General features: G+C 41.7%; 1 protein-coding gene across 2 annotated transcripts in view; it reads left to right on the top strand.

Moving 5' to 3' along the window:
- Positions 1-26281, top strand: part of glis2b (GLIS family zinc finger 2b) — a 29199-nt gene extending 2918 nt beyond the window's left edge. Inside the window, exons 2-7 of one of the 2 annotated variants that reach the window (XM_028042443.1) lie at positions 18481-18682; positions 19552-19682; positions 21446-21583; positions 21663-21796; positions 21875-21993; positions 22406-26281. In XM_028042443.1, the coding sequence (XP_027898244.1) occupies positions 18505-18682; positions 19552-19682; positions 21446-21583; positions 21663-21796; positions 21875-21993; positions 22406-23148 (1443 nt within the window). In that variant the 5' untranslated portion in view covers positions 18481-18504 and the 3' untranslated portion in view covers positions 23149-26281. Of the gene's footprint in view, positions 1-18480; positions 18683-19551; positions 19683-21427; positions 21584-21662; positions 21797-21874; positions 21994-22405 lie in introns of both variants that reach the window. The other variant, XM_028042442.1, reaches the window with a different exon arrangement.
- Positions 26282-26921: the final 640 nt, after the last annotated feature.

Below are 26921 nucleotides of genomic sequence, written 5' to 3'. Positions count from 1 at the left end.
TCCGTCCACCTATAGCTTGCGCCCCTTGCTACCACTGTATGACATCATTCACTTGGAGTCCAAAATTGTAAAGGGGCTGAACAGCTGCTGTTTTTTTTTTTTTTTTGGATCGACAAAGGTGAACTCTCTGGGTAATTTCCTGCGTTAGAGAGCAAAAGGTGATCAGTAAAGACAAGATGGGGAAACATCTAATACACTCCTGATCAAAACTTTAGGACCGGGAAAAAAGTATTCAAGTTTCACACTGCTGGATCACAACTAGGTTGAGCAAAGCTTCAAAATAAGGAAGAAACGGAGGAAGAGAAAAAAAATGAGTGGGAAACATTTCAGCTGAAAAAGAGCAAAAACTATCAACTAAACGGACCCAGTTAGTGGCTTCTTGTGGACAAGTGTTTCCAGGCAGCAGGAGAGATGTTATTGTGGTTTAACTGCAGCGTAGTCCTGTTGAACGATCCACTCCTCACCTCACAGACGGAGGAGTCAGTCAAGAAGAATGCTTCTCCACAACATCTGCACATAGGCAGCCATGACTTGATTCCTCCTGCACAACCTAAAGCTTTATTTTTATTGACGGAAGCTGCATCTTTACCGTGGCCCATAAAAACGTCTTCAGTCCTGTCATATCAGTAATGTTGGAAGCCATCAGGAAATTTCTCCCCAGCTCTTTCTCTTTTCTTTCTTGTTTTCGTCTTTGGTGTTTCCTTCCAAATTTAAAACGGGGCATATTTGTGGTGTGGAAGATAAGTGTTTTCAAAGCAGATAGAGTTTTGTGGTTATTGGGCTGCAGGCAGCATCAGTAAGAATCGTACCGTGAGTTGAGGATCTGCCTCTGTCTTCAAGAACAGCACATTACATCCTCTAGTTCAGCACAAGTGAAATTCTTCTGCTTTACCACGTCACTTTTTTCAACCATAACCTCCAAGATCTTTTAAAAAGACATTAAGGAATGTTGTGAATGGCTCTGCCAGTGCATCTCAATTATCGTGTCACTTTCAAAAGCAAAAAACCTTTTTGCCTTTGCCATTAGAAGTCATAAAAATGCCATTGCCTGACAGAAAACAACAAGAAAGGTTGATTTATGGGCAGCTTTAGAGTTTTTAAGGCTAAAGTCTTTTGCTTAGATGATAAACAGCTTGTTTGGGATTTAATGCTGTTTTCAATTTGTCTATTTGTTTTGCCTGTTGCTCCGGTTTCTTCTTTTCGCCTTTTGAAGCTTAACGTAGAACCTGGTCCAATACTTGTTATTACTTCCTCAGGATTTATACTTTGACCCAGAGTCTACAAAGTTTTCGCACAGAGCGCGTGTGAGTAGGCCTGTCACAATTACAAATTTTGCTGAGCGATTAATTGTCTCAAAAATTATTGCGATAAACGATAATATTGTTTGAAGACCTTTTTACACTGAATTAATGGAAAGGACATAATAACGCATGCGATTTCCTGCCAAAGATAGATACACATTATTTTCAAAAGAATACTTAAGACTGCAACTGATAAACAAAACAACCAAAAACAAAAATAAAATGGATTATCAGTCTCCATTAACAAAAAATGTACTTGAATAAAAACTAAACAACATAAAGCCAAAGTGGAAATAAATACAACCAAAAGAGTGCAGATTATGAAGTCTATATTCTATGTTGCCCTATAGCAATAATTAGGTTTAAATAGAGAAAATGAGCACATCCGACTACCTGATGCAATAGTTCACACAACACTGGGTTTTTTTCCCCCAGATTTTCCCCTTATGACAATCTTAGAACGTTGGTTTTTCTAAGATTGTCGCTTGCGATTTCGTAACCGATCATCCTGTAGTGTGTGGTGTGTTACGGTAGATCATCATGGCCGCTCCGATCTAAATCAGGGGTTTTCCCCGACTGGGAGAGTTAACACAGCCTGTTGAATTTGACAGGTAGCCAATCAGCTGCTCTTCGTTAACGTGACGTAAATAGGTTATAATGATTTTCATTCAGTCAGGACTGACACTAGCCACATGCATTGCAGGTATGTAAAGCATTGATTAATGCCCGGTTTTAAAATTAGTTAACTGGAATTGTAGCCATTATTTTGTGCCCATTGTTGGACACCACAAGGCAGGATCGAACCCAAACGAACCTTTATACCTAGGATTTCTGTCGGCTCATGTGTGGTCTCTCAGGTATTGAAAATGGACCGACAACTCTAAGATCGTGTTGTGTGTGCTGGGCATTACACTAAGGATATGAGGAAGAGAGGGTCAGTGGAGAGCACCGGAGTTGAGCCTTTTTTCGTTCAGTGTCATCAACAGAAAGAGAAAAAGGCCGGAAGAGACGATAAAGCTGATAATTAAAATGAGGTCGATAGTTTTAATTTATCGTATGATTAATTGATTTATTGTTTATCGTGACAGGCCTACGTGTGAGTCCACAGCAGCATGTTTACCAGTCAATCAGAGCAGCTGTGGACATCACAATCGGTGAATGAGATGCTAACTTGTTCAAACTTCTGAAGCTACTTTGAGTGCTTGAATTCATACTGCAGCGGGGTGCCATAGCTGCTGCGGATTACGGTCAAGCTGAAAGGCAACTGAGCAGCAGGGGAGAGAGGATTATGGTGGTCAGTGAATGAGGCAGCATGCTGTGAAAACGAGGCACCTGATACACACTTGCATCAGGCTTCACAGGGATGCAGAGTATGTTATTTTAGATTCACCATGACAGAGCTGGATTTCTTGTGATTGCACATGAAAACAGTTATTAATATAAAGATGAAAAGCTTTGCGACTGCAATGCAGCTGTGGTTTGGTTAAATTCTGACTCTTGTATCCACATCACAATTCACTCCAAACTGTATGACTTGAGTTTGCATTTCCAGATGATGTGAAGAGGTTTAAAGCTCAGTGTGTATTGCATGGAGTCACTATGCTTATGCCTGCTTTAAGGGTGTATTACTGACTTTGAATGAGATACCTGAACTGGTTTCTGTTGTTGCAGATTGCTAATTCATGCTTGCTGTTGCAAATAGAAACCTCAAGTTTGAGAGTGTCAGTGTGACTCAACTAAAATTTACCTGAAACGGAGCTGATTCAGACTGAATCAAAGGTAAAAGTGGATATGACTCTACAAGGCTCTTAATGTCATGTATTTTTCCGTAAATGCTCTTATGTATAATTATTGCCACGTGCCACTGGAGTGACAGAGTCATCATTGGTGGGTTATGGGATGTGTTTGTGGGGCGATGGTCGGCTCCATGGACCCACACAGTAAAAATAGACAGAACGGATGCAGCGCACAGCTTGACTCACGCTCACTTGGAAGCTGAAAGACACTAGTGCATACCTCCTTGTCGCCTGGCTGGCGTGGCTCACGCACCGTACATTTTTCTCCAGTTAAACTGTAACCACTAATCACCTCACCGCCTCACTGTTTCCTCTCAGAGCAGACAGCTCCTGGGTCCCCATGGTGGGTCAAAAGGCTCCCTATAGGAAACAGCTCTTTCGCTTTAAATCACCTGTATTGAACATTGAAAACGAATGCTTCCTTCTTGCTCTTATACCAGCAAAGATCAGGGATCAGTTCTTCAGCTTCAGGTCTGCTGGGCTGCATTTCCAAAATAAACACAGAGAACTCAGTGCTCGAGTCCAAATAACCCACCCAGCCTCTTCTCATTTTCTGTAAAGTGCCTTCTGCACTCCCAACTCAATGATTCCCTCGTGAGAGGATTTCAGCTTGCAAACCTCTTCAGACAATATGCAGAACATGTCTGGAACAACGTGCTCTTGAAGGGAAGCAGTTGAATAAAGAGGAAAAGAGGAAAATTAAGACATAAAAGCATAACTTTACTGCGAAAGAGCTGACCAAGAAGAATGTTTCTGGTTAGTTTCTTGGACTATTCAGAGCTTTGCAAAAATGTTTATACCCCTTAAACCTTTTCAGCATTTGATTTGACATCATACCAAAAACAACATATAGTGGCTTGAAGAAGAATTCACAATCCTTTAATTTTTCATCTATTGTGTGGAATTATGTCCATATAATTTCATTTGATTTTGTGGAGGTTGCCTTTTAGCTACCTTTTACTACAACTACAGCTGAAAGTCTTCTGGGGTGTCTTCACCGGATGGCGAGGACATTTGAACATCAATTTTATAATCTTGATTCTCAATTGAATTTAGGTCTCGACTTTAAGTAGGTCATTTAACACATCAATATGCTTTAATCTAAGCTATTCCTTTGTACCTCTGGCTGTATATTTAGGGTGTTTTTCTTACTGGAACAAAAGTTTTCTTCCAAGATCATTATTTATTTAGCTCCACCTGTCTTCCCATCAAATATGAGCTCCATGAGCTCCAGCACCATCTTTCACCATGAAGACAGAGCACTCAGTGTTAGTTTTGCATGCATTCCAGAAAGTTTTAAAATTTTGGTCTCCTCTGACCAGAGCAACTTTCACATTTGTCCGTTCACCAACGCTTTTCGACAAAATCTGAGGCCTTTTCTGAGGCCACAGACAGCTGTATTTACACTGAGATTAAAATACACACAGGTGGACTCTGTTTTCCAGGTGACTTCTGAAGGCAGTTGGCTGCACTTGACTTCATTTAAGAGTGTCAGTGCCAAGGGGCTTAGCATAAATGCATGCAAAACCTTTCTGATTCGTCTTTGTAAAGAAACTGCAAAAACCAGTTACATGCTACCCTGTGTCGCTCTATTAAACGACATGAAAAAGTCCATGGGGTAGAAATCCTCCACCACCAAGGCACTAAGTGACAGCAGGAGCAGATGTAGTTTTACTGATTTTATATGTCGTGAAGCTCGAGTCCAAAACTGCACATTCAGCAGAAACACAGCTGGTTTGTGTTATTTACTCGCTTGGTTAACTCCCTGGATTCTCTTGTATACCCTAAGTAGCTATTGGCAGTACAGTATGGCTAAGGTATGTATGTGCATGATTTCTTGTTTGAAGAGAAGAGAAAGAAGAGTCAGATGAAGAGGAGCTCTGTCTGTAAGCACGAGTGAGGAATTACTCACTGGAAGGCAGAGAAGGGGAGTGGGATTGATGGTGTTTTTTTTTTTGTTTTTTTTTAAGACAGGGGGATGACGGAGAGATGGGCGAGGTATTTTGGAGACTCAAATAAGGCTCAAGTCTGGGCCTGGGCCCTGGCTTTCTGTCTGGGCATATCCATTCCTGTCAGCTAGCTTCCAGACTTTGCCCCCTCCTTCTTCTGTCTTCTCCTTCATCCCCAATTCAGACTCCATCTCTCCACCTCTCTTTCACTCCTTTGAATTTTTCTTTTTCCATAAGCCCCCTCCCCCCCCTTGCCCCCTGCCCTGTAGCAGCTTCACAAGCAACGGATAAATTATATAAGAGGTTGTCCATCCTATAGAAGCTGTAAAAGAGGGAGGAAGTTAAAAAAAAAAAAAAAAAAGCCTGGCCTGTGAGTGTTTACCTTCTCCGTGGTGGTTTGGATACGTTTCCAGCACTAATTTATTTCATATGTACTGACGTTTGCTTGAGAAGTAGCCTTATGTAATTTGGAAGCGTTTTAAGGTTGAGGTTGCATTTTGAGACGTGTTCTGGTTTAAGATGCTCTAAGAAGCAGCCTTACTGTTTTCATTTTGGTTGCTAAAGGTACAGTTGAAACCAGATATGTACATACACACTGTGTAATCTCTCTCTTTTTTTTCTTCTTCTCACTGTGACATTAATCTGACTAAGCGATTCCTCTTTTAGGTCAGTATAGATCACCTACATTATTTCTTGTTGCTGAAAGCCAGAATATTAAGAGACTCAGAAGTTTACTGACATTCAATTTATTACACCTTTATTAAAAACTCCAGATGATCTCTTGGCTGTGTAAGCTTCTGACTGGATCGGATCTGTTGAGGCATTTTAATTCAACACCTCAAACACATTGCTTCTTGTTTGACATAATGGACAAATCAAAGGAAAGAGAAGAGAGTTGTGGATCTCCATCCTGGATAAAACTTCCAGATGCCCAAAGGTGCCACATTCTTCAGCTCCAATAGTTATATGCAAACAAACACCATGGGAATGTCCAGCAATTATACTGTTCAGGACGAAAACCTTTCTGGTGTCCCAGAGATTAACATGTTCTTGTGCAAAATAAGCACAACAGTGAAAGACCTTCAGAAGATGCTTTCAAAACAAGCTCAGGGACAAAGACCTTCATTATGAAGACATGAGCTGTAGACTGATGAATCTAACATTCATATATCTGTACAATCAGTATAAAAACCAAAGATCCTCATCCCTCTTGTGAAGTATAGTGATAGCGTCATCATGCGTGCATGTTTTGCTGCATGAGGGACTGGTGCACTTCACAAAATAGATGACATCATAAAAAAGAGCTCTAATTGGAAACACTGAAGCAACATTTTAAGACATCTGTGAAAAAGTTCAAGCTTTAGCACAAGTAGATCAGCCAAGTGGGCAATGGTTGAAAGTATACCACCACTCTAGATGAAGTGTTTAGAGGCAATGAGATCAAGCCTTTGGAGTGGCCAATTGTAATTGTGAGAAGCTTGTTGACGTATAAGTAAAATATCCTGTCTAAGTCATACAATTTAAGAGGCAAGTCTACCAACTGCTAGTACTGCTTTGAAATTTGTGAATTTGAAGAAAAGTCATCAAAAATATCACAGTTCCCAATTTTCTAGCCTATTCTATAAAACAGAACTATTTTTACCCAACTTGTGTAATTTAATGTCAACTGTAAATCAGCTTCAGTGCTGTCTGGTTGCTGTTACCCTAAGACTGTCCTTGTTTTAGTCCAAATTAATGACCTTAGGGCAAAAGGGTCTGAATCATTTTGGGTAAAATATTCACACTCTCAAAGTTTCAAAGTTTTTCATTTCCTGTACGATTGTATTTATTGGGCTTTGATGTTTCACCAAGAGGAAACCAGGAATCAGCTCCAGATTCTTCTGCTTGCTCATTTCCAGGAGATCACACAAATTGGAAGTGTCAACAAATTTAAATCAAGAATTTAAGTGGTGCTCCGTTTTGCAGCATTATGCTCAAACCATGTCTGTCGCCATCTCAACCGTCCCCCATCTGTCCCTTCGCATCTGTCTTGTCTCTGGTCTCTTTTTGCCGTTTCGCTCTCTTGGACGGAGCCACAAAAGATGAAAGCTGGAGGGTGGAGCATGGCACTTATAGAGGAGCCAGAATATAGGAATACAGCAAGGGGAAAAAAGAGAAGAGGGATAAAAACAAAGAGAAGAAAAAGAAAAAAGAGAAAGACGGCCTGACCTTGTTCCTTTGCCAATGGTGGAGGCGACAGTGGGCAGAGGGTTGTTCAGCGAAAACAACTGCTACGGTTAAGTCAGACAGACCTAATGAGGAAAAGACAACATGAGCTTTGTGCGTAAATGTGTGATCATATGAGACAGACATGGGGCTCAAACAAAGACAATCTGAGGGGCACACCCAAGTTTAAAGCAGCAGCAGGAATCTTGGCCTCATATCACTCACAAAAGCACACATCTCCTACGCTACTAATTGCTCTCTTCTGTTTTTGTATTTCTTCCTTTTCCTCCTTTCAAAATGCTTTAGTTTGGAGAGCTGAAGCGCTGCCCTGTTCCTCCTCCTCTGTACGCACATGGACTCACATTATGATGCTGTTTCATTTTAGTATGTTGCAATTCTAACTTGTAACGCATTTTATGCACACAAAGTAGTGCATAATTGTGCTAGAGTTTCAGTTTAAAGCAGTATTGTTAGTCAGTTTTGGTTTTTGTTGTTGTAAGAATTAACTTCATTGATCATCGTTCACATAACTCTATGGTTCCATTAAGTAAGTCCTTTTGTAATGGAAGAAAGTAAAGTTCTTCAACAAACAATATAAATATAGGGCAATCGTGGAGTTTGAAACTGCATAACCTTTGAGACTCAAGCAGGGAGTCATCTTCCAGCAGAACAACAATTGTTAGCATTCAGTCGGAGTTACAATAACATGGTTTAGACACATTAGAATGGCCCAGTCAAAGGCAGGAAATAAAGTCAATTAAGAACATGTGGCAGGACTTAAAAATTGATGTTCAAAGATGCTCTCCATCTAGTCCTGCCTTTTTGGAGCTATTTCTCAAAGATGTGTTGCAAAAAAAACCAAAAAACAACAAACCCCAAAGACTTGCAGCTAAAACTGGTTCTTCAAAGTTTTGACTCAAGGGTTCTGACTAAATGAATGCCACACATTTTAGATTTATGCTTTTAATTAAAATCCATGTTTTCCCTTTTCTTTCCACTTTGGAATATGATACCGTGTGTCTGTCGATCATCAACTTCTGAGAACAAAAATAAATTGCGACTGTTTGTGAATCAACAAAATATGAAAACATTTTGAACAAATGTGCTGGGTTCAAACCACAACCGCTCTGGAAGACTTCACAGGTGTCAGTCTCCAGCAGAGATCCGAGGTACAGGTTTGGGTGGAGGTGCAGGAATTCACTGAAAATATTTGAACTTTGAATGAAGAGTTAAAAACTCTAAGCACATTATTTGTGTTTGAAAAGTTGAAAATGCTTGACTTTTTTGTTTGTTTTGTTTTTACTTAAATCTGACTTCTTAACAAGTTGGAGTGACAATCCAAAATCCACAGTGGAAAAGGCTGAAAAGTTTCAACTCTGCAGAGATGAGTTTCCCCACCTCACGCCTCGCTTTGGCTGCAGCCTCAGCCTCCCGGAGGCCGTGTTGCATAAAGGTGCAGCTGAGATCATATTACTGCAGCTATTGAATTAAAAAAAAGACCCGCTTCCTTGAGATTTCCCTGTGCTCACTTGCTTTATTGAGTTGCAAGCGAAAGGAGAGCATCTCAGGTCGGCATGTCGGTGTGAAAGGGGTTTGTTTCTCATGCGTGTGGTGCCATAATATTCCCGTTCAGGAAATGACTGTGAGACAGACTTCGCCCCTCCCAAAGTTGGAGCGCAGCTACAGTATTCTGAACTAGCCTGAACTCCACAGAGTCAGTGCTGCAGGTTGGCTGAATCTGTTTAGATACAGTATTTACTGTGTTCTAGGGGCTGCAGAGGTGGTTTCATACACTGCAAGTTCACTAGCCATCATTTTTAAACCTATAAACTCTACTTAGGTGTTTGGGAGTGGTCTGTTGGGATTTTTTTTGTGTGTAGCGTGAGCCTGGTATTTCAAAGATTGAGGCAGGTGTCTGTGCTTTGCATTCCTGACCTGACTTAAGACTCATTTCTGCGTCTTTCAGTGGAGGTCTCTTGCTATAAATCTGGCAAAGTGAGCTTGTACGTGCTTTGCATGTCGCAAACCATTTCAAATGAAACAGCTTAAGAAGATTTAGAGCCCTTTAAAGGTCTGTGATCTGCCGCTCAACATGTATCAAGCCCATTTTCTTCGATAAGGCCACTCTTTTAGTGAACACACCTCTGGCATTAAAAGAATGTGGCGTACCTCTGTGTACACACACTGTGCTAATACATGTTATTTGCCCAGCCCCAACAACGTAATGGGGAGAAAAGGACATTTTTTAATCAGACAGAGAGTGAGGGAGCAGCAGAGAGGTGTTACTTCCAAACTCCACTTTCAGCAATCCCAGTAAAACAGACACAGCTGGTTTGTGAGCTGAAGAGAGGACTGAGTGTCATGGTCTCAAATTGACCTTTTGAAGCCTCCAATGGCATTTCTTCTGGTATTTTCCTTATATGGAGCCCCATATATTTTCCCATGAGCTCTGGCCAGCTTTCTTGCCGTAAAAGAAACTCTGCTCAGAATGATGCAGCCAGTACTATGCTTCAATATTTGGGGTGATGTGGCCACATCAACATGTCATTCAGTTTAGATTTTTGCTCCAAACAAAAAAATATATGTTTTTTTTAACTTGTATTATTTTTGCATTTTTCACTGATGCTCTAATTTTGAAATGCCTCTTGACTGATGTGCCATTCTCCCTCTTTTGGAAGTTCAAGAAAAGCTGCTAACTTATTAACTTTTCAGATCCCACTAGTGATTTTTTTAGTTGACCAGCAACATTTCTAGATTAATTTTCTGGCGTTACTGGAAAATTTATGACACTCGAGAATCCATATAGTTTGTTCTTATTATTCTAAACAGGCATGTATTTTGCAGTTTCTGACAGGTTTTATTGGAATATAATAATAATAATAATAATAATATATTACTGTTACTTGGATTTCTTGAGGCAGTAATGCTAATGTGGTGTGAGTCAGCAGGAATGACAGTGATCAGTGTGGGAGTAGCGAAGAACTGTCACTTCCGAAATCCAGTTCCAGCAATCCCAGCAAAACAGACACAGCTGGCCTGTGGGCTGATGAGAGGACCAAGAGCTGAGATGTTGTGCTATTTGATCATCGAGAGTCATGTTCTTTCCAAAGCTCCTTCCAGAACATTTAAAGCAATTTACAACAACCACACACACCATCCTGCTTGCACAAAACAAAGTCAGGTTTGCCAGACATTTACTTCTAAAGAAGCAGCACAAACTGTAAACTTTTTATGACGGTACTTTTTTGTCCAGATCTCCCACTATGAGCTCGCACAGCTTTAGACTCTCTTTTGCTCTTTCTCACACTGGCTGTGTTCCCTCTTTTCTCTCGCCTCCCATCTTTTCCCCTCCTGTTGCTTTCCTGCCGAGCGTGCTGTGGAAACGCCCCTGCTTGGCTGCCGAGCCAACTCCAGACCCTGAGATTGCACGCAGGAGTCGGTGGATTGCATCACTGCCTGCGGGGGGAGAGCCCACAGATTTTGATTGAGAGGGAGAGGAGGTTGGTGTGTAAGTGTGTCTGTGGAAAACAGACGGCAGCGATAGACGTGGTGGGAGTTTGTGAAGAAGAGGAAAAGAAGAGAGCAATAGAAGGGAATGGGAATATAGCCTGAGAAAGTGAAGAGGAAGTCAAGAGGGAGCAGAGATGAGGCAGATTGTTTTGGGGGTTTTTTTTACATGGAAGTGTGGGAGAACAGAGATGAAAGATGAGGAGTAAGGGTTGGAGGGATTGTGTTCACCGCTGGAGGTGGAGAGGCCCATCGGCGTTACAGGAGGTTAAAATAAAGCAGTTTGGGGATGGCTTCTCTTCTTCTCTCTTCTCTTACTCATGCTGCGCTAACTGCATCCTGCCGTTCGCCACCTTGTAAAATTGGGATGTTGTGAAACGCCCCGCGTTATTGTAACATTACTCACCGCTAATCTTCAAAGCCCTTGTAACCACTGTGCAAAGTGCTGCACACGTTGATGGATGGGATCATTCTCCTGTGGATGCTGTCCTGAAATGCCACATACTGTGTTGCGGAAGAAATTTTATTCCAAAAGTTGCTCTGTATCTAGCTTTCATCTGCTACGAAAAGCCATCCAGTCAGCATGATGCTGCCACCACACGTCGCTGTGTTACAGTGTCAGTTTTTCTACCAAACATGGCATTTTAGATGTAGGCAAGTTTTTGTCTCACTTGACCTGAGAACATCCTTACACCATTTTTTTTTCTTAAAGATTTTTGAATAAAATCAAAATAAAAAAGTTACATGGGTATGAATATTTTTGAGTGGCACTATAGATTTGGCTATTCCATGAAGACCATCTGATCAGACCAGAGAATGAAAAGACACGTGATCGCATGTCCTCTCAGTCTGCACTTGTGTTGGACAGCATGTTCACTATGAAGGGCCTGAGAGAGACAAGCAAATTAAGTGCAGCTAGGGGAGTTTTCCCCTGTGCAGCAGCGTTTTCCAGCTAAATTTGCCTTTTCTATTAATTTGTTCCGTCAAAGCATCTCGGAAGAATGTTTTATTGCAGAACTGATTTCTTTCTGATCATGTTCTCTCCTGAGAGCACAGTGTTCTTTTTCTAATGACCTGGCGAATAAAAGAAGCACAAAGATCAAAAAACTCTTGCCAAACCATCCATCCATCCATCACTCAGGCCACCGCGTCGTGCCACATTTTTATGAACTGGGTGCTTTAAATGACTATGTAAAAATACACATAAAACCTAAAAAGAATATTTAATGATATAAAATAATGTTGTGTAAAATAATTCCTTACTGACTCAATCTGGGGCGTTTTAAGAAGACTGTGCTGCGTTTCAGATGTATTCTAGAGTGTTTTTTCTATTCAATAATTTCAAATTGACATTTTATTTTCATTTTATTAAATAGTATTAACATTCAACCTAAAATCTAAAATTTATGAAGTTTGTCAATCTGTCATGAAACTATGCAGTATCATAACAAATGTTATTTTTTCTTTCTTACTGACATACTGCTGGACCAATTCAACACGTCTTAAATGCAGTCAGCTGCATTAAGCATGCTCTCCTTCTTTCTCTTGCTGTGGTCTCCCTTTGACAACAAACCACAAGCGCGACCCGCCCTCCTTGTTCGGCTGCTCCCTCCCTCCTGGCACCTTCTCTCCTTCCCTGCCTTCTGCCTGGAATTCCTCCGTGTCTGAAAGCTCTGGCTGCAGGCCATCGGTAGCTCTCTCAGAAGCTTCCTGTTGCACTATTTTCTTACTTTACTAAACCTATCCCTCCCTTTTCTTCCCTTCTTTTACTCACTTTTTCTCCTTTTGATCCTTCTTTTGCTCCCATTTGCTCCATTTTGTGCTAATTTATTCCTGCTTTTCTTATAGAAAATCCTGAGAGAACTGGTGGCTGTTTTGGACGCTAATGCAAATGTCTTTTCCTCTGTATTCCGGGGCTCCACAAACTGTTTTCCCTCAAAAGCCCTTCCCTGGGGGCTGCATGCATTCTGATATTACATAATACCGTCTAAGATTCAGCATGTTTGCAGCGGGGCTGAAAAAAGACATTTGCAGGTTTAATTTAATGACAACAGTAGAAAACTTTAAAGTCCCGTTAAGTTTCTTAGAAAATGTACAAATGAGAAATAATCATTTAATGCTCTAGTAAAGTGACTAGGGCTAGACGCACACAGGAACAACCCACAATAGCCACAAGTGTGAGTTTAAAAATTTAAGCAAAGAATACAAGAAAAAAAGAAAGAGAGAATGAGAGGCCCAGAGAAGGAGGAGTGGAAACTGAGGTTTCCTGTCTGAGGAGGAGGCTGAATAAGGATGACAAAAACCCGAAAAAGAAACCTCTCAGCTGTCCGACTGTGTGTGTTTGTGTGTATGCTGGGTGATGCGTGAGAGATGAAAGATGTGGGTGGGTTCATGTACCAGCATAGGTGGGGTCCTTAGTGGCTATTACCTCAACTCACGTCAGTAATGACAGAAGAGGGATTAAAAGAGTGACCTCATATGGGTCTGATTTCTTCAGTTTCTCAATGTGAACATATTAATAATTCAGTATTAAAGTAACTCGCTTTATTTTTTAATAAATTTCATTGATAGAGCAGAAGAGTTTTTGATCTGTTAAACCAGGACTATTCCAGAGATTTGTGCCTATTAGTGAGAAGTGCTAACTCCATTTATTTACTCTAGGTCTGAATTAAACATGTGGATCCCAACCGTAAAAAGTCAGGGGTTGCAACGTACCCACGTCTCAGTCATTTATAACTTACCCAATCCTTGTACCTGTTGGATGGAAACACAAGAAGTTTTTACCTTTTCCTTTTAAGTCCGTTAGTCTTATAAGTGCTGCTATTGACGACGGCGGCCATGTTTTTTTCACACATTTAACAGGGTTTAGGAAGAAAATGTTCTGCTCTGCGGTGATTCATGTCAAAGACTCAAGGGAGTTTCTCTGTTCACATCAGGCCCGTTTCCACTACAGAGACCTTTTCCAGGAACTAGGGCAGCTTTTTGGGTCCTGGCATAAAGGTTTGGAAATTTATTAAGTGGTAATAACTGCAGTGAAATGTGCTTGAAGCTCGATTATATTAATTCATTAATGAGGTGTCATTTCACTGATTTCTTGAAAAACTTCTAGTTTTTTCCCTCCATCACACCTTGAAATCCGTGACACTTTAGGGATTTACTGGGAGGAAGAAATCAGCCTAAGACGACTTTGTGTTTTTATAGTGTTGCTTGGATCAGTTGGCCTCAGTGCATGCGTGTGCATGTGTGTGAAAAGGAAAATGAGAGTGAGCGCACAAAGAGCCCTGGGGAGAGATGACTTACCTCCTACAGACCACCTTCCAGGGTCCCAGCAGGAGGGAGATTAACTTACAGCCAACCTCAGAGGGGGCCGCACAAAATCTGTAGACATACACATTCTTTCACCCTCCTAAATACCGCTTGGAAAATAAAATATTGCACAATATGATTTTATACCCTGAAGCATAATCATCTTATGGTTGATAGCTATGTTCTCTAAAGCAGACTTGTCTGAAACCTAACCCTCCCTGTTCTGATCTCCTCAGATCAGATCAGGTGAAAGATCAGGCAGTCAGGGCCGGGTCAGCCTTGATCCGTGGGCTTTTAGCCCCAGAACACAGAGGTGTTGAAACACGCAGCTCTGCCTTTGACCTGATGCCCCTTCTATGCTGTCTCAGTCATTAACCCGCCCAACTTTCATCCATCTTTGACCCAAACTTACCCTCTAACACACACACACACACACACGGACTCAAGAGTCTTCAAAGGGACTTGTGTTTAGAATTCAGGACTCAGGTTGGAAAGATTTACACGAAGAGATAGATGATAACGCTCGCTAAGAAGACACACACAAACCTCCCTTTGAGGAATCTTCCTCCACCACTTCCTCCTCACCCTCATATATCCTCGCCGCGGCCCCTGCGATCTTCCCTCCTTTCCTCCCTCCCACTCAGCTGCTGTAGTCCGTGTTTACTCGGCGAGAGATTGAGAGAGGGCCCAGGGAGGGACAATGCTGCCTTTCAGAGACAGTGCCGACCCCACGGCTGAGCGAGGAAGTCTGCATGGGGGCCAGCCAACACCCCTTCCTCAAACTTCACAGCCACCCACAGCAAAGCTTTACACGCACACACATGCACATCCGCACACACACCCACTCATCTCACAAGCATGCACGGACAGAACGCCATAATCTTCCCTTGCCTGCATCACTCCCACTCTCTGCTGCACGGCCCTATTTGTTACACTCTTTCTTACAAGCCCCGTCTCAGTGGATGCTGTTTCAAAGATTTAGCCAAAATCCTGCAAGTCCAGTCCAAGATCAACACACACATTGAGTCACTTCCCAGTCAGACTGACTGAGGGTAGGAAGAGGTGAAATACAACCATGGGGACACTGGAGGCGTCTCCTCTGAGGATGATTGGGACTCACTAAGATAAGTTGAGTATAAATAATAATATTAAAGCTTATTAAGATGCTTTTAATGCATTCATCACATTTATAAAGTTATTTTCAGTTATAATTCCAAATTAATATGGGTTAATATTTGTTTGTTGCTATGTTCTACATGTTCCATAGCAAAATTCATACACTGCACATCAGTGTTGAATACAGCATCCTCACAGTGAAACGCAGTGGTGGCAGCACCATGCTGTGGGGATTCTTTTTATCAGAAGGAACAGGGAAGCAGCTTATTCCAAGAAAATCCTTGGAATAAGCTGCCAGAGGCTGCAGAATTCTTGAGACTGTGGCAAATATTCACCTTTGATAGCGGAATGGTAGGTTTAGATATAATCATATCCAGGTGTTCAAATGGCCCATTCCAAGTCCAGACGTAAATCCAATAGAAAAACTTAAAATGCTTTCAACTCAGATTGATTTTATCCAGCAAAAATCTTAGTCTGAACACTCGCAACTGTTGAAAAGTCAAAATAATACGACTCTTTGATACCTCTGTGCATAGGAGGTCAGTGTTTACGTTATCAAGCCTAAGTTTTCCATAAACTCACATGGAAAACTTTTATAATCAAGCAATTGCCAAGGATTTTGATTTTCAAAGAGATTTGAGACATTGTTCTAAATAAAACAATAAAATGAAACCTCAAAATTGCACAATCTGTAGACTTTTAGAAATAGTTTATGCTGCCAGGCCTCATATCCACGAAAGGCATGTAGCCAAAACATACAAACAAGTAATTCCCTGCACAATTTATGCAGAAGAAACTAATTGCATTCAACAGACCTGTCAAACCTCACCTTGATGTTCCTGTCTTCTGTTACAGCACAACAAATATCAGACTGTGCTCTCTCGTGACACATGCTCAGCTGAAAACGTGACAGGTTGTTTGTCTGTTTTTAACACATCACACTATTTCTTGTGTTTTAATCTGGTAAAATTGATCCCAACTGTTGGTAACATGGTGTGCAAACATGAAGGCTACGCAATGTTTAGATTTTATCCTTGCGAAGAACACGAGTGTCTATTTTTGCTGTAAGATCAAACTGATAGCAGCATAATGCAGCTCTGTGTATATACACACTCTGCTTCCCTGTTTGCACCCCCTCTGAGTGTATTATCATCCTCTTATCTTTGGCTCACGGGGGTCTCTGGACCCTCTTGCAATCCCCCGTGTATGGATATACATATGCAAGCTGAGGCAATCGCTTATTGGGATGGTGAACCTGCTTACCTCCATGCTCCATGCCTCCCAGACACAAGGCCGTCGTCTCATGTGGCTCCCAGCCAGTTGCTCTCAAAGCCCACCATTCACGGCAAACTGTGGCCTGTATGAGTCTGCGTCAGCATTTGTGTGAAGGAGAGAGGAAGGACACATGAATTTGTGAAACTATGGCTTGATTAATTACTTCTGTGCATGGATGGACTTTTGTGAGTGCCTGGCTAAGATGTGTATCAGGATGTAGGGCTGCACGCCTGTTTGTTGCTGTGTTGTGAAGAGGCTTTTGAGGAGATGTGTCCGTGTTTGTTTGGTGAGGTGGAGCAGTGAAACCTAAAGCATTGCCCTCTGAGGTTTTGGCTTTAAATCAGCATTACAGCACTAGTACAGCCTGGATGTGTTATGTAGAAAACCTCTGATGATGTTCAAGAACAGAATCACCTCTTTATGTTAAATCAGTGTGCCCTAAATCATGGGATTTATTGTTATGTATTCATATAATTAAAGTCTTATAAAAGTATTCTTACCTCTTGAAAATGCTCCCATTTTTGTCATGGTAAAGCCACAAATTTCACTGTGTTTTATAGGAATTTTATATGATAGAGCAACACAAAGACATAGAAAAACTTTAATATTTGTTACAAATCAAAACTGGAAATGTTTGGCACATTTGATCTGACTTATTGTTGTATTTGTTTGAATTTGATGTAAGTCTTTTACAAAACCACCTATTCTTTTTGGGATACATCTCTTTTTTTCTTTCCAAAACAACTCAAGCTAAGTCAGATTCAACAGAGAGCATTTGTGATCATAGATTCATAAATTCTGCTTCCGATTATTAACTTGTTACTATCTCGCATATTAACATACTTTAATTGGGGTTTCTGTTCTGCTGGAAAGTGAACCCGGACATCAGTCTTAGTTTTTTCTTTCTCATTCGTTAACAAGTTTCTTTCATGTGGTAGTGGCAGCATCATGGTGTGGGGCTGCTTTTCTTCAGAAGAGAAAGGGAAGCTGGTCAGAGTTGATGGGAAGAGTGTTTGAGCTAAAGAACAGCCTTCCCATAACATGATGCTGCCACCACTGTGTTTAACTGTAGAAATTGTGTGTTCAGGGTAATGTGCACCCCTGTTTACGTAGACCAAAAGGTTTCATTTTTCCACATTTTCAGTGAAGATTGTGATTCTTACATGATATAATGTGAAAAAGCACAAATTAACGTTATCAAGGAACTCTAAATGTCCTGCGGTTAAGGAAGAGGACAATTAAAGTCTCCAACAACAGCAAATCCTCGGGCTGGGTTCAGAGGTCAGTGTGCTTAGAGTAGGGAGAAGGTGAACTGAGCGGGTACAGCTGGAGCTGAAGGCCTGCGGCGTTGGTGGCGGGTCTCAAAGGTCCAAGTTGGAAGGTGCACAGGGGGGTGATAGGATGGGTTACGCTGGTGGAGGGCCTGATGCGACAGTGTGTAAAGGCCAGCAAACCGGCCACGGGGTGAGGTGAAAAAGGCCCAGCGGAGGGGCCGACCATCTGGATCGGATTGTAGAAATTCCTCAGGAAGAGTGTGAGAGTAAAGGTCAGGGTGGAAAAAGAGAAGGGGGTCACTGAGTCCTCATCGTGTGTGTATGTGTGTGTGTGTGTGTTTATTTTTCTTTCTCAGTGTTTCAGATTTTGATTGTGGTCGGTTTGCCATTGTTGGAGAGGGCTCCCTGCTTAGTGGGGTTGTGGAATGTGAGATACTTTTTAAACAAAGTTCATGTGGGAAAAGTTGCAGGTGTGAGAACCTGCCCTCTGCTGTCTGACGATCATAATCTTGAACTGTTGAATTTCTTTACATTAGTTACCAAGAGATTTGAAAATAGACTAATCTCCAAAAAGTCTTCATCCATTTTCTCTTGCTATAAACACAAACCCCACAAAGTGGCACACAAGTGGAAGGAAAATGACAGATGGTTTCCAAAGCTTTTCTTTTTTTTTTTTTGCAAATAAAAAAGTGAAGTGAAGTGAATATAGCGTTGAAAGTGTGACTCCTTACCTCAATCCCTGTTTTTGCAGTTGAGAGGTCAGCGGGTTGCAGCCATGCTGTCGCTGGACGAGCCCCTGGACCTGAAACTACCTCGGAGGGCAAACGGGAAGGACAGGGGAACCTGCTCTCCTCTTCTCTCACCGCTGCATCCCAAGCGGGTTCGCCAGCTGCATATGACGGATGATGGGACAGCAATTATAGAGCCCGCTTCACCTGCATCTCCACACTCAGGTAGGTGGTAACCAGGCGATGCCAGAAGCAGACACACTGATGTTGGCTAGTTTATAAGCCGCTTCTGCACAAAACTGTTGGAAATAACTAGCAGTGAAAAAAAGCTTAAATCGATATTTGGGCCAGACAACTTTGCAATAGTTTTTGTGAGTATTTTGTAATGCCCAACAACAACAGGGAGAAAGAAAAGCTCCGTGTGAGGAAAGGCGGTATTAACCTCATGCGGTGTCCTTCACGTTAAGTCTATTTAGTTTATGAGATCTTAAGCAAGAGGTGGGCAACTCTGAATCTCAAAGGCTGGTGTCTCTCCTGTTTGAATGGTTTTCCTGTTCCAACAACTGACATAAAAATACTTCCACAGATAATGTCAAAGGCTATTCCTGAACATGATCTCTCTTAATTCTCAAAAACTTTTCCAAAGGTTATTTCTTTGAGAATTAGCATTATCCGTCTTCGAAAAATTAAGAATGAACCGGTTTTTCTAGGATAGATTGGTCCTAATTTTATTAGTAATCATAAGAAGTGCAGAAAAAAACTAGATTCAAGTGAAAAAAAATATAACTTAGAACCTAGAGATAAAACCTTTATCCCCCTGAAACATGCTATATTTGAAATAGGATTGACCAGGACAAACTTTACAGAGATCACTGGTCATCTTCTGTGCCAGACTGAGCTCTGAATCCTGTCTGAAACTATTATGATAAATTTTCTGCAAACGGTAAAACCAACAAAGTGAAAATGTTATACACAGCGGGTTCTAATCTGTAGCTGGTGGTCAGGTTTACAAAAATGGTCGTCCTGTGAGTCCAGTGTCCCTGTAACAGATATCTCAAGAGTGACATCACTCCAACATGAGTGTACTTTCTCAGGTGTGCAGGTGGTCCCTTACGACCGGACTGACACCCCAACACCTCCTGCAGTGGACCTGAGCATGTCTCCCTCCTCCCGACACACCCCCAGCTCTCCAGAAATGAGCAACGGCAGTTACGTTCCCTCAGGCGTGAGTATGACATCCAAGTTCCTGCAAACACTTGGAGTGACAAAATGTGGAAATGATTCCACATTACTACAAATACAAACCACAAGCTTTCAACATCTAATCGCATTATTCAGCCCGTAATCTGAAAATGGAAAGAGTATGGCACAGTGGAATGTTCTGTGTTGCTAATTCAAGTTCAACTCAAAATTCAAAAATACTTTATTATTTATTTTATAGATCCTCTCTGTCCAATCTGACTGAGCTTGGACCATTTTGCAAAGATGTAATTACATCTAAAAATACTTGCAGTGGTAATTACAGATAATTTTGTTTTTACAAAGTATTGACTAATTATGCAAATTTGTTTTATGAAATACCCTGAAATGTTGTAATATAACAACTTGTGAGAAAGTTTAAGCAGTGTCAATATTGCAAAATTTTTAGGGCACTGTATGCCGTCCGCACTCAAAGTTTTACGCTCTCCTTCCATAGTCTGACTCAGGATGTTTGGGTCATCAAATCAGGGGCAACATCAAGTTGTGTCACACCGTCACAGGGGAATTCAATTATATAGGGTTAGGGAGGCCTCTGTCCATGAGAGGGGAAGGAAAGCTCTTATCAAACGCGACTTGTGTCCCCAACAATTGCCTTTGTCTGTGAAACATGCACTCAGTGGCCCCATTGGCATGTTGTGTGCGGGGGTGGGCGTGCGTGGGGTGTGTGTGTGTGTAATCAGATTTAAGACAAAACTACGGCCATGCAGACCTTATGCCGCCTAATTCAATTTTAGTGCAATTGAATTGAATTGCTAAGGCAGTTAAGCCACCACTCTGTATTTTACCTAACCCCCTGAGCCTACAGCTACATCCTTATTCTTAGATAAACCTCCATCACTCTCGCTTTCTTGCAGTTTCTCACACGTTTACCATAAGGAAAACACTCGCTTTCTTCTTGCAAAGAAAAACACAATTCCCTCCGCATTGGAAATAAGTGTGTGTGTGTGTGTTTCCAAGATTTTAGATGTTTAACTTGTTTCATTGAGATATCTGCTTTTTGCTTGAGCAAGTCTCCACTGCAGGTTACTCTCAGCGTGGGTAAGCCTGTTCATTAGCTCTCTGAGGCTCAGAGAGTCTCTCCACTCTTTTGCAGAGGTTTGAGATATAGTGGGGTTTGCAGCAGGACACTACTTGAAGAAAATGGAATGAGTTATAAGTTTAGTGGCTTTTTTAGCTTTTTAGTTTTATTGGCGATCAAGCCCGGATTACCTGTTTTTCAGCAAAGTGTCCCCATGCTCCTCATAATGTGAAAAATATCTTAAATTAAGCTCACATAGGATTATCTCAAAATGGCAAATTTAGAAAAGTCCAACCATTTTTAATGTATAAAATAACTGGTACCACACGTTTGGCAATAGAACAGTTTTTAGTCCTTGCCTTTAACATTTCACAAAGTAGCATAAAGGCAGGGATTTTTAACCAATCCTCTGCATACTTTCTCTGAGCTGCTCTGTGTTGATTTGGTTATTTGGTCAGTTGCACAAACCTTACTGAGCCTTTTAGAGAATAAACAGCCCGCAGTATCATAGATCCTCCACCTTACTTAAGTGTGAGAATGACATTTTTCTCCTTCATACAACACCAAACACACTTGGAGTTTTTGTTGAAGAAAAGTTCAATCTTACCAGAAAATTCAGTTCTAGTTACTTAAAAAAAACTTATCAGCATTTCTCTGTTTTTTTTGTTTTGTTTGTTTTTACTGTTCATCAGAATTCTCACATCTCGCAGGCGTTTCAGTTCTTTGTGCCAATTGGTCCTGGAGCAGGACTTCACCTGCCATCCTCTATGTTCATTGGCCAAACGAGTGACAAGCGGGCTTCTCCTGACCTTTCAGCGGATGAACAACTTGCATGTCACTGGAAAAAGGTAAACAAGAGTTGGAGTTTGATATTGAGAAACCTTTATCACCTCTTACGGTTTACAGAAAATGTTTTCCTTCCTTTAGTGCCACCTGCTCTTTGACTCTCTACAAGATCTTGTGGACCATGTCAACGACTTCCATGTGAAACCTGAGAAGGATTCTGGGTACTGCTGCCACTGGGAGGGCTGTGCTCGAAAAGGAAGAGGGTTTAATGCCAGGTGATGAAATCATTCGTTGGGGGCATATCAGATATTCTGTATTAAAACCAACGTTTTACGTTTGTTTTTTGCTTGCAGGTACAAAATGCTCATTCACATACGCACTCACACCAATGAGAAACCACACCGCTGTCCCACCTGCAACAAGAGCTTCTCACGCCTAGAGAACCTCAAGATACACAACCGCTCGCATACAGGTCTGTTTGGATCCCAATTAACGGTAAAGCTAAAATACAAAAAAATCACCTAAGACGGTGTTTGCTGCGAAGCCAATTAAACCATTTGAATCAATTGTGTTGGATCAAGTAGACATCTTATACCTGAAAGACATTGTCAGTGAAGGACTGGAGCTAAGCATCCCTACTAAACGTTCACAAAAATATGGTTGTATCTTATATTTGAGAGAGTTGAGGCTCCATACGCTCTTTCTGTGTCAGTAAAGGTTGATTGTGATTATTTTCTTCTGCACACTTAGAGTTTTTGAATTTCTGGCTCTTAAATGCAGTGATATTTGCTGTTTATAATTAGGGTGTAAAGAAAGCATTTCTTAAATGTATATTTTTTAGGATGTATATAAATTCTCATGTGGAAAATCTCTCCCCTCTGCAGGTGAAAAGCCCTACATTTGTCCTTACGAGGGTTGCAACAAGCGCTACTCCAACTCCAGTGACCGCTTCAAGCATACGCGCACACATTACGTAGACAAGCCCTACTACTGTAAGATGGTAGGCTGCTTGAAGCGCTACACAGATCCCAGCTCGCTGCGGAAGCACATCAAAGCGCACGGCCACTTTGTGGCTCAGGAGCAGGGCCCCCCAAGCGGGGTAGGCTCTCTGCTGAAAGGAAGCCAGAGCGGAGGACCTTCTGGCGTTGGCAGTAAGGATTCAGAATTGCCCTATGTCAGCGGAGCTCACATCATCATCCCCGGAGCAGCTGCCGCTCTGCTGGGAGGCCACACCTTGCAGGGCGTAGGCGGTACTCTTCCCTTGTCCCCTCTTAGCCCAAGGCCCCTGGACCTCACCACACTGGGGAGCCCCAATTCGTCTCCAGCCAGCCTAGGAGGCACATCCATCTTGTCCTTTAACGGCTCCCCTCTGGGCCTGGCTAAGGCCCCTTTACTTTCCTCTGCCTTCCCTTCCTCGGCCCTTGGCATGCCAATGGTTCCAGTGCTGGGCCCCACTTCAGAGCGTCGGCCCCACAGTCACCAGGCAAAGAGAGGCAGAGGAGATGAAGCAGAGGATGAGATGGCTGGGAGGGTCCTAAACCTCTCCACAGGTGGGTCTCATGATCCCCTATCGTGGGTGGTCATTCCCCCAGGCGCTGTGGTGCTCAAACCAGCTGTGGTTAACTGATACAAACACACACACACACACACACACAATCTCACACACACACGCCCTCTATCTCACACACACATTCCAAAAGAGCTCAGGGGGTTGATGCCATAGCAAGGATGTGGGATGTCAAAGGTGACATGGATTGGCTTGAACAATCAATTCCAGGCAATGCATTAAAAGGTAGGAGTTTGGAAAAAGACACACATCACCTCACACAATTTAAGAATACAACGCAAGCCTCTTGTATTGTTGAAGAACTAAACTTGAGGCCCAAGATCTGTGTTCAGGAATATGTACAGTCCTGGATTTGTATCCCAAAGCCTTAAAACAAGGCTCCTCTTTGCTTTCTTATTTTATACTTTACTCATTCTGGCTGGTTCTGTGGAAAAGGACCGTAAACGTGACAGTCTTAGTGCTCTGTGTTTTAAAAAAATGTCCTTCTTCATCATTGAGTATTTATATGACTGTACTTTGACAGAGTGCCTCCAGCTTAGTGCTGAGGTACGGTGCCTCGCAAAAATATTCACACCCTTTGAGGTTGTACACATTTTGCAACAATACAACTACTCCCAGGCATTAAGCAGTTCAGGTTTACATAAAAGTAACCGTGTTGCAAATGAAAAACTAAAGGTGTGATGTATTTCTATTCAGCCCCGTTTACTTTGATTTTCCAGTGCAACCAAGTACAGCAGCATAAACACAGCTGTTCTGTGGAGGCCTTTTAGGTCTGTTGGAGAACATCAGTAGAGTTTTACAAAGACCAACTAGCACAAGACAGATATAAGATGACTTGAGAAAGTTATAGTGGTTTCTTTCCAGGAGGACAACAACCCTAAACAGCAAAATCTAAACCATTCTCGCGTTAGAATGGTCCAGTCAAAGTGTAATGACACTTGGAAACCGGTGACAAGACCTAAAAACGTATGTTCACGGTAGATACAATGTATTACTATGCAATAAATTGTGTTGGTTTGCATGAAAAAAAAATTTAGAATAGTTTTGTTGTTTGAAAAGACAAAATGTTAGGAAGCTTAAGGGGTTTGAATGCATTTTGCAAGGCACTGCACACCACAAAGGAAGCACTCACACACACACACACGCATGTAATAGAAAGATGTTTCAAATGTTGTGAACATTTAAAACATCTTCCAACATAAATTTGACAAACTTGCCGAACCAAAGCAAGTGAACTTATTACGTCTTATACTTCATTTAAACAGAGCGCTTAACAGTCTCAACTTATAGTATTGAAACCTCAGAACTGCTGCTAAATGTTTCTGCTCCTCCTGCTTCATAAACTGGGCGAGAGCACTTTTGACAATCCGTCCCCGGTCTTGTGGAGGGTGATGAACACGGACAAGACCGGGGGCCGAACGAACAGACAAACGGTGTTTAGCCACCTTGCAATGACCAACCATTACTTCCTCTCTTTTTTTCCACAAGTGAAACTTAAGGCACTGGTGTGTCTGACTCCCCCTACTGGCGGGACGTGTCGCAACCTCCCGACTCACAAAAACCAGCACTGTTCAGCTCCTGGATTGTCCAGCTGCTTTACAGTAATTCAATCAACGGGACCTGGTTGTGTATAAAAGGCCCTCAGTGGTGATAAACACTGCAGCCTTGTATTCTTTAAGCTAAAATGACCCCAAACCAGCTGTGAAAAACAGGTGGTGGGCCTATCTACATGAGATTCGACCCCAATAAGCTTCAGCTGTGAAAAAACCAACAAAAAAAAAAACAAAAAACAAAGAGGGAATGTTCACGTTGTTCCACAGCGGGAGATGGGATACACTCAGTGCTGCCTACAGCTGGACTGACTAGGACGCCACACTATCCCTAACTGCCTCATTTCAGTCTGTCCGAAGGGGAAAACAACATGTAAAAAAAACTTCTGGGAAACACTTCATGGTTCGATTAAGCAGTAAACATGCACTTACTAAAAACGACATGTTTTCTAAAATGTTATATTTAAAGAAAATAGCTCTTATTTCAGTCCCCTTGCAAAATCCTGCTTTTTGTTGGGCGTTTCGTCAGACTTGTGTTGCTCATGCAGCTATAGTGTTGAAAGAGGATGGAGCAGGAGAGGATCCTTAAAACTAAACAGACTGACATCTCTCCTCGCTCTTCGTCACTCCTCTGTCTCTTTTGTCTATGTTTGATGACGTTGGCTGTTTTTGAGTGTAATTTTTCATTTTCAAAACTTAGGAGCAAAAGTTTTCAATTTGAGAGCAAGACATTTTATGCCATTTGCTCCCCTGCATAACTCTGCTCTCACAAAAAAAAACAACTTGTTTGCTTAATAAATACCCTACTCTTGCATCAACTCTAATTTTTGCAATCAGATTTGATGCCTCTCGCACAAATATCTTACGCTCTATTTACACCTAAGGGTCAGTGATGTCAAAGTCTCACCTGTGATTCTGTTGGCTGTAACTGCTATCAACACTTTGTTCCAAGAGAAAGCAAAGAAAATCTAAAACGTTTTTAAAGCATGGTGTGTAGGATTCAAACAGGAGCAGAAGATAGTTGTGCAAAAGGGAGTAAGCAGATTGTGCAGAACCTCTTTTGCAGCAGAACATATTTGGAACCAGATATGATTATTTTCAAGCGTGGGAGCAGAGTTTCAAATCAGGGCAACACATTATCCGAAATCAAGAAATTCTCCTCTTAAATTGAAAATAGCATGCTCATATTTCTTTTGGCAGAAAAATCCCCTTATAACTGTTTCATTTACCTGTTTCTGTTTTATATTTTTGCCATTACTATGATTTTTTTTATTTTTGCAGATGTCCAGACGAGACATTTTCTTTGTGATGTTGAAGTTGCCTCTTGTGTTCTACATGGCTGCTCTGCAATCAGTTTTCTGCTGCCGGGGGTGAGTTTGTGAAGGGGTTGAAGTTGGGGGAAAATTTTTGGATGGCTTTCCAGAGCTGCAGTTTCCAACCCGAGGCTCACACTTCACACGGATGGTTAGATCGATCAGAAACTTCAAAAAGTTTACCTAAATTTTAAACTTGTGGAGAGTCAACTTTTTTGACTGATTGGCAGCTTGAGAGGAAAGAGAAAGGGTTATTAGGATGAGAGAATGGACAGGGGAGCTATTAGGGTGGAGGCTGCGTGCCAGCAGAGGAAAAAGAAAAAAAAAAAAGCAACTTGCAGCCATCCTATGCTGCCGCTCTCCATCTGGCCACCCACCCACCAAAACGGCCCTCTCAGCTCTGAAGTCACCGGCTGTGCTGGGCCCACTGTGGCAGCCTCTCACAGAAATACCAGCCTGCAGAAAACTAGGCCACTGAACTCTTCCTGCCCCCTCTCTCTTCTGTGTTACCCATCTTCTTTAGACTAAACCCGTGGCTCAATTCCACCACCTCCTGGTTACAAAACATTTACCAAAGAACACTAAAGTACACCAAGAAGAATTAGTCTCACATTAGAGCAGAAATATGTTAATAACATAACCCATTGAGGTTATTTTTTTTATCAGTATTCCTGCAGGACTAGCAATCAAAATCCATTAAAACGGATTATTTACAAAAGTTCAAGATGTCTATTCCTTAAAAGTAAACATTTTACCATTTAGTGTCCAAGCTTGGTATGTTATGCACACAAACCATTCAACTACTAATGCTTAAAAAGTACACACTCATTTTGATTAAATCAAATTCTCAGTACGCACGTTGAGCATGTCTATTACATGATAAATGTCTTGCCATACAAGTTGCGTTACAAAGCTCATTCCTAATAACACCACCTCCACACACAGTTTAGCTCAAGCGTCAGGTCAGGTA

Source organism: Xiphophorus couchianus, chromosome 16, assembly GCF_001444195.1.
Source record: "Xiphophorus couchianus chromosome 16, X_couchianus-1.0, whole genome shotgun sequence".
Taxonomy (NCBI): Eukaryota; Metazoa; Chordata; class Actinopteri; order Cyprinodontiformes; family Poeciliidae; genus Xiphophorus; species Xiphophorus couchianus.
Note: the sequence above shows the minus strand (reverse complement) of the source record. Positions and strands in the feature narration are given on the sequence as shown.